Source organism: Sarcophilus harrisii, chromosome 1 (genome assembly GCF_902635505.1).
Source record: "Sarcophilus harrisii chromosome 1, mSarHar1.11, whole genome shotgun sequence".
Classification (NCBI taxonomy): Eukaryota; Metazoa; Chordata; class Mammalia; order Dasyuromorphia; family Dasyuridae; genus Sarcophilus; species Sarcophilus harrisii.
Genome location: NC_045426.1, coordinates 585156834 through 585169507, shown reverse-complemented (window position 1 = coordinate 585169507; position 12674 = coordinate 585156834). Strand labels below are relative to the sequence as shown.

Below are 12674 nucleotides of genomic sequence, written 5' to 3'. Positions count from 1 at the left end.
TTTAAGTGGCAAATAATACGCCTTGTATATTTAAAATATTTTATTTATTAAAATTCAATAGGGACATTAAAATTTCAGAATAACTGCACAAAGTTTGCCTGTAAAATCTTTGCATTTCTGACTTTAATGATATTATTTATTAAACAAGCATCATAAATTTTATTCTCATTATCTTTTAGCTTTTGTGAATTCTATAAAAATTTTCTTAATGAGTTTTCTACATTAGTCAAAATAACACCATTTTCTCATGGAAATATGAAAGCTGGGGTTACTAGAGTGTGACCATGTCTTTTTCAAAACTCTTCATAATAGTCCAGCAACTGTTTATATTCAAATAAAGAATAGGGAGGCTTACGCATTTTTTCTTTCCAAATTCTGAAGACTGCCTTTCAGATTATTATATGCAGATGCTCGGGCTTTCAAGTCATTATCAATTTGATTTACTCCCTTTAAAAAAGAAAAAAAATCAAAAAAAAAAAGTTGAAATTTTATCAGTAAATTTCTTATTTCTACACTTAAATACCATTAAAGAATTTGAAGCCAGACATTTGGTTTCCTATTAAACCAAAATACTGTGATACTTTTATTCCATCAAAAAAAAGACATTTTATTTCATATGATATTTTAAACATATGTTAAATGAAAATCAGTAAAAGACTATATGTTTCCAAAATAAATTACTTAGAAAAATTCAGTAATAATTCTATACTATTACTGCATCAAATTATGTTAGAAGACAGTCTCAATGAAATTGAGGATATACAGTTAAGTGCCATTTCCAAGTATCACAGAAATGACAAATTTGTCCCAGACCGAATCCAAAATCATGGGAGGAAAAATAACATAAGCAGACAATTCATCTGACCATTAAAGATCTGACTCATTGATCATGTGACATCATTCCATAATACAATTTTAGCAAAAGGACTAAATGTGCTTTAGTCACTTAAACCAGATAGAAGGTGGGGGGGGGGGGGATCAAATAATATAACTGCCTTTTCAAAACTAGTCAGTAATAGATACATTATAAAGTAAACTACAAATCTATGTGTCTTACTTTCCTATCTGTAAAATGAGGCAGGCAATATCAGAATCATTCTATCCTTATCAGACATAAATCTGTCAATTATGACAAGTTATTAAGACTAAGTGAATTATGGGTCATCTTTTTCCTTTTTGTCAGTAACTGCCGGCTTCTGAAATGCCTAAATGTACTGGCTCTAAGGCAGCAAGGTTATGCTTTTGCTTTCAATTACCCACTGGTTCAGCATTCATAGAAAGGATATGTCTCTACGACTTTCTATGCAAGAAAAAGAAAAATGTTCAATACCACTATAAGTTGTAAATAGATTTAACGCCTCAAAAGCACTAAGTATGATAGAACTGATCCTAATCCCAAAAGTTGGTTCAAGTATACCAAAATGCACTTCATAAAGTATTATTCTCCTTGTTATTACTATCTCTCTATTTTTTCAATTAAACAAATTTTCCCATCTTAAGTAAATACTATATAGTATGATAACCAAAGAGAAATCTGGCCCATTAAAAAAAAAAAAATCCCTCCCATCCCATTTTCTGTTTCATTTTCAAATTCATTCTACAGATTTTTCTCTGGCATGGCTTATTTACCTCCTGAATTGTCTCTCTCACGACAATAAAATCTGTTTCACACCCAGGTATATAGCAACAGGAGTCAAGGATTTGTTAAAAGGGAGACAAAACAGAAGATAAGGAGAAGCCAGCTTGGCAGAGACAACTTTGCCATGAATACTTCACAAAGCAGACAATTCACACAGAAAAAAACAATTGACTATAGAAGAAAGAATCTACTTTCAGTATTATAAAGTGCCCCCTCAAGCAAAGTGTGGTCTTGTGTAAAGAAATTGGGGTTAGAAACCAAAAAACTCCTACTCTAAACCTGGCTCCACCTCCAATTTAATAAAAATTTCATTTTTAAATGAAAAATTTAAAATTTTACAAATTTAAATTCTTGTGATTTATAGTTTTATTCTATTCTTTCATTTCAATAATTTGAAAAACCAGCACTGGAAAAATGCTTATTATATACATCAAACAAAAATAAATGTGTGCCACAGTATGCCAAACTTGGAATCAGAAAATTTGATTTCAACAGCTGCTTCAAAAACTGTATGGGTCTAGAGAGCTCACTTAGCTCCTTCTAAGTCTCAACTTCCCCAATGGGAAAATAATAACAGCATCTACTTCACAGAATTGTTGTGAAGATCAAATAACTAACAATGAAGTACTTACAAATCTGAAGGCCCTAAAGAAATGATAGTTACTATTATTAACATATAAGCAACCTATTTTGGAGCAGGAATTAAACTTTTTCCACTCATGAACTCTTTACACCAGAAATTTTTACATGACCTGCAAATCAAATGCTTACTGATAATAAATCATAATTTCACAACCTCCACATTCAGTTATAAGAGCCCATATGAAGTCACAACCCACAGTTTAAGAAATTAGGTTATAAAGACAACATCAAACAGTTCATTTTTACTGAAATACTAAAAAGGGACTTGAGTTAAAATTCTTCTTGATTTCTGTTTTCATTAACATTTAATTTAACAGCATTCCATACAACAGAATTTAATGGGAGCAAGGGCAATTAAATAAGACACTTTAGGTCCTAACTGATGTCAAACTGTTCAGGTCATTACAACTTGATAAACAATGAACTGGCACTTAACTACCCTGACTCATTGAAATTTCTGGGGAAACCATTTGTTCTAGAGACAATTTCAGAAGTATCTGGTTCGTTTATTTTAAGCCTTTTTCTCTTCCTTAGGATTTGACTAATTTACAATAAAAATAAAAATTATATTTAATGAGCACATAATGTATCCTGAGTAAACCCAAGAAAAGTATATTTTTATGTACTTTCAAGTAATGAAATAAAAATATAATTAATTAGTCTTCAGTAATGTTATTTAGCAGTTCAATCAGTGGCCTGAGCAAACTAATTTTGCAAAATGGAATCAAAATTAGTCATCTATCCAATAAATAAAAAATTTTAAGTCCTATCTTAACTCTGATCTTACCTTGGCAATTATTTCAGAAATATTTTTCAGGGACTGCTTGATTGGATATTTGGCCATATCCCACTGGAACCTTGTTATATATGTAATCAAATCAACTGAAATATAGGAATAAGTTAAATTTAGTTACTAAAGATTCAACAATGAAATTTTAAGCTTAATATTTATTATCTTAATAAGAAAAAGGGCCTTGTAACATAAACCATAAATTCATTAGCATAAATTACTATAGAAGTTTGAAGGTTACACTTAAAAAAAAATGTAGGAATCAGAATTCTAACCTTTAACAAACTAATTATATGGCCTCTCCAATTTACATAAGACCCTATTAATTACTTATTAATAACCCTAAAAGACCTTTTTAATCTGATGATGAGTCCTTTTTAGGATAAGCCTTAGACAAGTGAAGTAAAATCATAAACAAGATAAGTATCACATAATCTTTAAATTAAAAAGTAGGCTCTGATTAACAAATGGCCTCTCTTTACCAAATTACCTTAATCAACCAGAAGAGGTGTAGACAGTCCACTCTATTCCGCTCCCATAAGCTTCCAAAGTTACCCATCCTGACCCATACACCTCCCCAAATCTATTCACTTCCTCTCTGTTAAAAAAATGCATCTATCCCTAGGAATAGCTGACATGTTAGTCAAAGTATCTATTGTAGCTAAGGATATATAAAATAGCCACACCAGTGGAGAAGAAAGAAAGTTAGAGAGCATCAGATTTTAAGCATAATTCCTTATCTTAATGCATTAGAACATCTATTATACTGCAAAATCCTGAGGGCAGGATATATTTTATTTTTGTATCACCATGACGGCACAGGGGTTAGCAAACTCCAGCTCTCTGACTAAATCTGGCTTATTGCTAGCCAAAAAAGAGTTTAACATATTAAAATACAATGGGGACAAATATGGTCTACCTGTGCTATGTAATTGATTCCCTGGTGTAACTTAAAAGTGTGGCAAGTAAGTCCCTTCAGGCTAAGAAAGGTTTTTACACTTTTAGACACAGGTAGTATTGCATTTCTTGAATTAAAAGTTACAGTAAGTACTGAGTGTTGAATTAGGACCATGTAGAGGTCTTTTTGCTCTTTCAAACACAACCTGAGTTTTACTTTTAAATAAGCAGTAAGTAAAGAGAACTGTGGAAAACGCAAAGGTATAAAAGCACTCATATAGAACATTTTCTGTGACATTTCAAAGGGTATAATTGGGCCCATTCATTCAAATTCTTTTCACAATCAACTCTGCCACATAAAGGTATATATACAAAATGTTACATGCTAACTTTGTCATTTGCTTTTTAAGTGTAGTGACTCATCTAATTTATGAAATAGTGAGACTGTGTAAAATACTTAGCTTACCTCCATTGGCCAACAGATTTTCTTGTACTTTATCTCTGCTATCTTCTAGTACATCAGCCATATATTGAGCCACTTTTTTAACAACTCTTGGTGAGGAAAAAACAAATAAGGCAAAAATTATTTTAGAGAAATAGATAGTACAAATAAATAAGACCTAAAATGATAAACTTGTACAATAAAAACATATAATCATGAATAACTATGTCTTCTTTTAATATGGCAGTGCCCATAATGGACAACATGATATGCAAATCTAGTTCTTATCTTCTACAAACTCTATTTCAAAGGTAAGATGGACCATAAGATTTTTGTTTTGATTTTTCTTAATATTAAATTACTGGATCTGATGCATTCCTTAACTAAAGTAGAACACATAAAGCTGGGGTAGCCAGGTGGTACAATGATATAGCACCATCCCTGAAGTCAGGAGGACCTGAGTTCAAATCTGGTCTCAGACACTTAATACTTCCTGGCTGTGTGACCCTGGGCAAGTCACTTAACCCCAATTGCCTCAACAAAAAAAAAATGCATGAAGTTGAACAATAAAGGGACTTTAGCAACAATGTCTGATATTAGTTGAAAAGTAAAGCAGGTAGAAGGTTAATAGGAGAGGTATATTTCATAGAAAGAATACTGAACTTTCAATTCTGGTTCCATCTCCAATAAATTACCTAACCTCTTTGAATGATTAATCCATCAAAAATTACTAAGACCAATGGTCAATAAGAATCATAAAGCAAAACTGAAAAGAATTTAGAATATTTTCTCTCATCTATAAATAAAGGAGTTAGGTTAGGTGATCTCTGAGATTCCTTCTTTCTCTAAAATTCTGCAACTTCATAAAACAGTTTAACATTGCACATATTAAATGATCACAAGATTGAATAAAATACATAATCACAAGAACTAAGATGGAAGAATGGAATCTAGGCATACACTGGAAATACCTTCAGCAAGATATGATAGATTAAAAGTGAAAAAAGAAAGGCAGCTAGTTGGTATAGTAGATAAAGCACCAGGCCTGAAGTCAAGAGGACCTTAGTTCAAATCTGGCCTCAGACACTTAACACTTCCTGATTGTGTAACGCTGTGTAGTAAGTCACTTAACTCCAACTGCCTCAAAAAAAAAAAAAAAAAAAAAAACTGAAAATAATTCATGATATATTTAAAAGGAAATTAAGTTGGATAAAATAAATTCAAAATTTCATGTGCAACCATCTTTTTTCATTACAGTATGTTTTGGAAATGTTTGTTGTATGCCATAAATTAAAAATAAAATAAGAAATGTTTTTAAACATGAAGAATGAAAAAAAGTTATTAAATGAGCCATTAATTCCAGAAATATTTTATTGATTAAATGTTAGCTGAATTGAGCTGAATTAAATTCAGGTATAAGAAACTGTTTCTTAGGTTCTGTGTCATGCAAAGTTATGTAAGGCATGTTACTTAATCTAGAGCCCAGCTCCTTAAACTGTGGTTTGCGACGCCATATGAGGGTCCGTAACTGAATGGGTAGCAAAATAATGATTTATTATCAGTAAATGTCTGATTTGTATACCTATTCTTTTCCTGGGGTCACATAAGAATTTCTCATGCGAAACAGGGTTGTGAGTGGAAAAACTTTAAGAAGCCCTGCTCTATAAGATCTATAAATCTGGTAAAGGAGTTAATATCCCTCAGATTTTATTGCTCTTAAGGTATTAGTGTAAGAATTGAATGTCAGCGAGAAAATCAATGTTATTTTCATTACTACCTGGCCTGTTAGGTGATGGTTTTTTTTTTTTTTTGCATTTAAGAATAAGTTATGCTATTGAACTATTTATTTTATCATTAAGAGCCTTAGTTGATATATCTTTTGAAGCCTAGTGCCATAAAGAAATATTTTCTTTAGATGAAGAAGTCATGGAAGTTGGAAAAAGATACCTCCATTAACTCTGCTCATTCAAAAAGGGATAACCACAGAAAATTAACAGAAGGAACAGGATTAGCCATTGTCTTAGGGGACAAAAATTGCTTGACTGGTGGCTATAACTATATTTAGGACCAGTATATAATGTGAATTTTTAAATGATGCTATCAAACTAACCCCCCCCCCCAAATCTTGTAAGAATAGCTAATCCCGAAAGACAAAAATCACAGCAGTTCTAGACAGTGCTTCTGTTAATTCATAAAAGAATAGGTGTGTAAAGTTAATAGACTTCTATATAATTACTGGTTCACCTAAAATTGCAGTATAATTCTGAAGTTCAGAATTAAAAGAAATGCATGTGAAATAAAACTTTCCTAAAATGGTCTTTGCTGGTGGCCTTTCATTTTAACTTGAGCATTAAAAAATAACCATTTTCCAAAATGATCTAGATGAGCATTATCTATTGTTAAACTTAAATGGCTAAAAGTTGTAAATAAGTACTACTCCATAATATTAAAAAAAAAAAATAAAAAAAAAAAATACCCCTCCACAAATGAATCCAGTTTGGCCAATTCATCTGATAATCCCACTAAAACATCCAGTGTGCCAACCTAAAAGACAAAGACAAAAAAAGCAGTATTTTGAGTCTCATTCTATTTCTATTAACCAATCAACAAATATACATTCAGCAATTATTATGTGGCAGGAACTGTGCTAAGTATTGAGGATACCCTGCAACACTGACTCCTGTGCTCTTAGCTCCTTCTTCTGGATTTATGTACTTCATTACCTGACCTTCTTGAGTAGCTCTCACTTCTCACCTTTGCTTCATGTGTTCGGTCAAGTCTCATTTAAATTTCTAATTTGTACAAGGTTGTTTTCTCAATCCCCCTTAATGCTAGTGCCTTCTCTCTTAGGCTAGTGAATTTCTTTTTTTGATTATCTCTTATTGATTATGTATATATCTTATTGGTACAGAGTCATGTGAATGTTGCTTCACTCAACAGACTGAGCTGCCTGACACAAAAGACGGTCTTTTGCAGCTCTGGAACTTGGCACAGTGGTGCCTGGCACATAGTTGATATTTCATAAATGCTAACTGACTTACTTTGGACATATCTGCTCATATAAATGTTGCCTCCCTCATTAGAATGAGAGATCTTTGAGGGCAGGAACTACATTCACCCTTTCTGTTGTAACTCCAGGATTTAGCACAGTGCCTGAACATTCATTCAAGTAAATACTTAACTAAATGCTTGTTGATTGGCTGACTGTTGTTTTCTAGTCATCTATAGCTAAACTGCTTTACTAGAAAACACCTGATTCAGAGCAGTTCCAAAGTTTTGCTCATGGTCATTGTATTGTAGCTGACAATTCTCAATCAAACCATCTTACATTCTTCTTAAATGCAAAGTGCAAACATTACTTCAAAACTATAAGTGGAATCTGTATCCCAGGACCTCTACTTCTCATCAAAGTTGTCTTACTTATGCTGTAGGGGGGAGGGGGAGATAGGAGATGGGGGAGTGTTTGTTGTTGTTGAAAGTCACTTAATTGTTGTCGCTCGAGAGCAATACTGAAAAACATAGATGTATGAAAAACATCAGCAGTGGATATCATAAAATTGCACAAAAATTTGGAACCTCAATTACAGCAATGTTTGAAAAACTGAAATTTTGTGTTTAGCCACAATTTAAGAACAGTTTTTGCCACTTAATGTTAAGGTATAATTATATAGATGAAGTCCTGAAACACAATTTTAGCAAATATATTCAATTTCATAAAACAAAAACACATTCAAGTTGTTTTATTTTTAAATGTACTATGATATTCGGAAGTATTCCTCAGCAATTTGAAAGTGCATCATGGACAGTGAAAAGTTCGCTAGATTTAAAGGAGCTGGGTTCAAGTCTTAACTTTGTTGCTTACAACCTGTGTAATCCAACAGAAGTCACTTAATTTCCATGGACTTCACTGCCTCACATGTAAAATTAGGGAGTAAATTAAAAGGTCTTGAAGAGCCTGCTAATTCTAAGTCCATGATTCTATGAAATTTTTCAGTTCAAAACATCAAAGAATTATAAATAAATCAAATGTTTTCACTAGTATCTCATCCTTCTACACTTCAATTTTAAAGAAAGATGTTAATAATAAAAATACTGCTTGATTTCAAGACCTATTTCTAGTTTCTTCCTAGGAATAGTAATAATAAGTAATAACTAAATTTATATGTATGTACACACCCTAATAGATAGCCATAAGCACATTAGTTGTAGCAGAGAAATTAGATCCCAGACAACTATATATAAAACTGAACTTAAGTCAGAGTATGAAATGTCAAGTAGAAAAATAAGTTCAGAATGCTTCAGTTATTATGCAGCAATGATGCCTACTCAAACACCATTGAAATGTGTTTTTTAAAAAGTAAAATATTAATATTGTCCCCCAAAAGTAGGGAGATTCTTTCAAAAACTGTTTGAACAGAGAATTAAATTCTGGTTTATGCTTTAATTCCCCAAAATGCAACTATCTTTTCTCTATGAAAAGCTCTACTGAATACTATCAGCCTTTTCCTGATTTAATAATGAGGAAATAAAATACTGAAATGCTTATACTGGATATTTCAGGAAATGAAGCACTTGGCATTGCATACTAAGGAATATTAAATCTTACTACCTATGTACTCCATCTTACGGGCCTCTCCATCTGTTCTGAAGCTGATGCCTCATAAGCTGTTACCTCTTCTCTCTCCCTCCTCCATTAGAATATTAGCTCCTTGATAGTAGGATGTGTCTTTTCTATTTGAATCCCCTGTACCTAGCTCAAAATTAACTTTTTAAAAGAGATTTTAAATGAATGCATTTATTTCATGCATGCAAGCATACATTCATTCAATTACCTTTAAGTCAGGAATGTTGAACTTTGAATTAATAGAGAGATTATTACTTTTGGTTGTTGCTGCGTGTAGTTTCTCCCATGTTTGTTGGCAGGTTTTCTCCCCAGGAGCTGATATAAGCCAGAACTCACTCATGCTTATCAAAGAATTTTTCCAAAAATAATATTAATACTGAAATAAAAAAGGACACAGTTACATATAATTTACTTCCAAATTATATCAGCTTCTTAATATAACAATTTCACAGTCTGAATACATACAAAATATTAATGTCTCCAAATAATAAATGGTGATTAAATTAATTCACCAGGAAAGGGATTTTTTTAAAGAATACAGATTAAGTATAAAAGATAAAAATACTTGGAGTACCAAATTTATAAAATAACAAAATTTCCTGTATGAGAGCAACACATAAAATTATGTTAGAATAAATTATTCATACTAATAATTATAGTCTACAAATTTGGGATATTAGTATCATAGACCAAGAGAGCTAGAAAGGGCCTCAAAAGCCAATTACTCTAATACTTTCAACCTATAAATGAGGAAAAAAACTCAGATTTAAAGTAATTTATCCAAGGTCACTTATTTAATTCTAAAAGCAGACAAAGAATTCCCTGACTTTTGGTCCAGGGCAGTTTCCACTAACGCCCAGCTGGAAACACTAAGATAAACAAAGAGACTTCATTTTTCCACTTGGAAAACATTAAATTTAGTCAATCTATTTCACTGACCTCATAAATCAGCAACAATATCCTAATACACCCTCATATGTTCATTGGTCCCAGAAAAACATGCTAGGAAATAAGTTTCTCCCATACAGGGAGAATGTCAGTTCCATAGAAAGAGAGAGAAGTAAAACCAAATTAAAACTTCAGGCACAGGAAGTGCTGAATGGAAAAGGGCACAAACTGGACAATGTAGAATGAACAGCAGACTCCAGGACACAAAATTCATGGTAGTACTGAGCCAATAAAGGTTTGTCTGGGAAGAAGTACTGAGCCAGATAATCTGCCTACCAATTAAAGCTGGGCTTCAAAAAGGAGAGGTGACCGTTTTGTCAGAAATGCTGTAAAGGAATTATATGTTGATTGAAATAAATAATCTCTAATATACTTCCCAGCTTCTATGCTTCTAAGGTTCATTATCCAGTTGGTACTGACATTTCTTAAATCTATGATTTTCAGATTTATACAAAAAAGAACTAAAATGTCAAAAATGCACAAAATTGAAGCTATTTGTTCCAGTCAGCTATTGTAGAAATGTCTCTGTCACATTTCGGGGGTGGGAGGGTGGGGGTGGGGTGGTAGAGGTGAAGGGAGGTAAAGGAAGGGATCAGTTTTGGAAAAGTTAATGCTTTTCATTCTTTTTGGGGGGGAAGGGAAGAAAAGATAATTGAGGATGTTTAGCAGATTTATACAAGACATGACTTAATCAGATAAGTATATATTTCTGATATAATAGAAACCTCAATAATAGTAGACACTCCAATGCTTTTCAAGAAACCCCCAGGTCACCTAGTCTTGGGAATGATGTAGTCCAGTTCTCAAACTATCTCACCTTAACCACTAGGAATGATATGGCACAACCTTGGAGAAAGTGTGTGAAAGAAAGGAAGTTGGGCCTCATATCTTTATTCCACTAAGCTATTCTTTGAGGATATGTCATCCAAAAGTCTAAACTGCAATCTCACACCCGGATTCAGACAACAAGCACTTCTTAGTTTCCTGAGGAAAAAAAAAAGGGAGGGAGAGTGTTAACCCCCACTACCATACTTCCAACCAATCATATTGACCCCCAAACATTTACATGTTTGTTCTTTGTCCTGTACAAAGAACCTTATATAAATTAGGTTTTTCAATCCCTATAAATTAATTTGTTTGAGCTTTGTTCTTTGCCATCTTCCTCTCTTGGAATTTAGCTCATTTTAATCAGCATTACAATTATAACAAAATTTGCCTCGACTTACAAATTATCTAAGCCTCCAAATTATCTTGGAATACCTGCCACATTGGTCCAAAACCATAATATATTTTGAGGATTCCCCTATACCCCTGAAATCCAATATTTTTATTCTCTTATATAATTAGGAAATCCAAAAAAATGAGTGCTACAGTTTTCACGAAGAAGCAAAGAATATTAGTTAAACTGCAAGTTGCAAGCCTGCTTTCCATAATTGCTAGTTGGAGGTATGTGAGCCAAAATAAATCACTTATGATAAATACAAGTCTCCTCCATTTTTCTGCTGACTGAATCTCATAATGAAGGGAAGTCAGGGAATAACACCAAGGAAGATGTTTCAAGGAAAGGGGAGGGAAGAAGGAGGGGGAGAGAGAGCTCATATGATATATGAGAAAAGAAGGAGGAGAGGGAGAAGCAAAGAGAGAGAAAGGGAGAAGAAGGGAGGAAGAAAGACCTAAAAGCTATCTGCTAAGGAGAGTTAAGATGATAGAGTAAAGGCAGGGATTTGACTGCACTCTCCCCCAAATATCTTTAAAAAATGACTCTCAACAAATTCTAAAACAGCAGAATCCACATAAAGATGAAGTGAAACAATTTTCCAACCCAAGACAACTTAGAAGGCCAGGAATAATGGTGAGTTATACCAGTATAAGAATGAAGCAGTCAGCACAAGAGCCCTTGGCCCTAGCAAACCAGCAACCGGTTTTAGAGTGATTGAGGCAGTGGAGGTTTCCAGACCTCTCAGCCTACAGACACCAAAGACAACTGAGAAGGCTGGCAAGAGAGATCTGTCACATTTGGGTAAGAAGAGAGCACAATACAATGCAGACCACACCAGCACAGCCTTGGCCACAAGCACCCAGGAGTAGGCCTTGGAAGTCATTGAATCAGGAGCAGCAGCAGTGGCTTTCCAAGCTCTCAGCCCACAGACAATAGGGAGGTAGAACAATCAGTCTTTGCCCATACTTAAACCCGGGTCACAGTCCCAGAAGATATGGGGCACTAGCACACCAGAGTTTGCAGCCATAGTGAAGCAGGGATCCTCCTCATAGTTGCAGAGCAGAAAAGAATACTTGGGGTGACTCAGATCAAAGCACTGGTCAGGAGAGTGGTAAACATCTCTCCTTAGATGATACCACTTTGGAAGAAATGAAAACTTAGTTCCTAGAACGATCTCTGAAAACAGCTGCCCAAAACTCCTGAAGCCTGGGACAGCGTATCCTCCACCCTGGGAGCAGAACCCTACTTTAACAAAGAGTTGAAAGTCAGGTAATAGGTTGGGAAAATGAGCAAACAACAGGGGAAAAAATTCTTAGCACAGAGAGTTAATAGGATGACAAGGAAGATCAAAACACTTTATTGAAAAGAAAACAAAATCAAAGCTCTTACATCTAAAGCTTCCAAGAAAATATGAATTGGTCCTCAGGCCACAAATGAGCTCAAAAAGGATTCTGAAAAACAAGAAAGATAGAA

The 12674-nt window shown here is 33.6% G+C and overlaps 1 protein-coding gene across 3 annotated transcripts in view; it reads right to left on the bottom strand.

Annotated features, from left to right (window-relative positions):
• Positions 1-12674, bottom strand: part of ATP6V1C1 (ATPase H+ transporting V1 subunit C1) — a 46471-nt gene that overhangs the window by 20171 nt on the left and 13626 nt on the right. For 2 of the 3 annotated variants that reach the window (XM_031947071.1, XM_003760298.3), the window contains 5 exons: positions 9243-9410; positions 6887-6954; positions 4435-4520; positions 3069-3163; positions 356-447 (listed from right to left, as the gene is read on the bottom strand). In XM_031947071.1, coding sequence (XP_031802931.1) covers positions 356-447; positions 3069-3163; positions 4435-4520; positions 6887-6954; positions 9243-9374 — 473 coding nt within the window. In that variant the 5' untranslated portion in view covers positions 9375-9410. Of the gene's footprint in view, positions 1-355; positions 448-3068; positions 3164-4434; positions 4521-6886; positions 6955-9242; positions 9411-12590; positions 12653-12674 lie in introns of all 3 variants that reach the window. The other variant, XM_031947070.1, reaches the window with a different exon arrangement.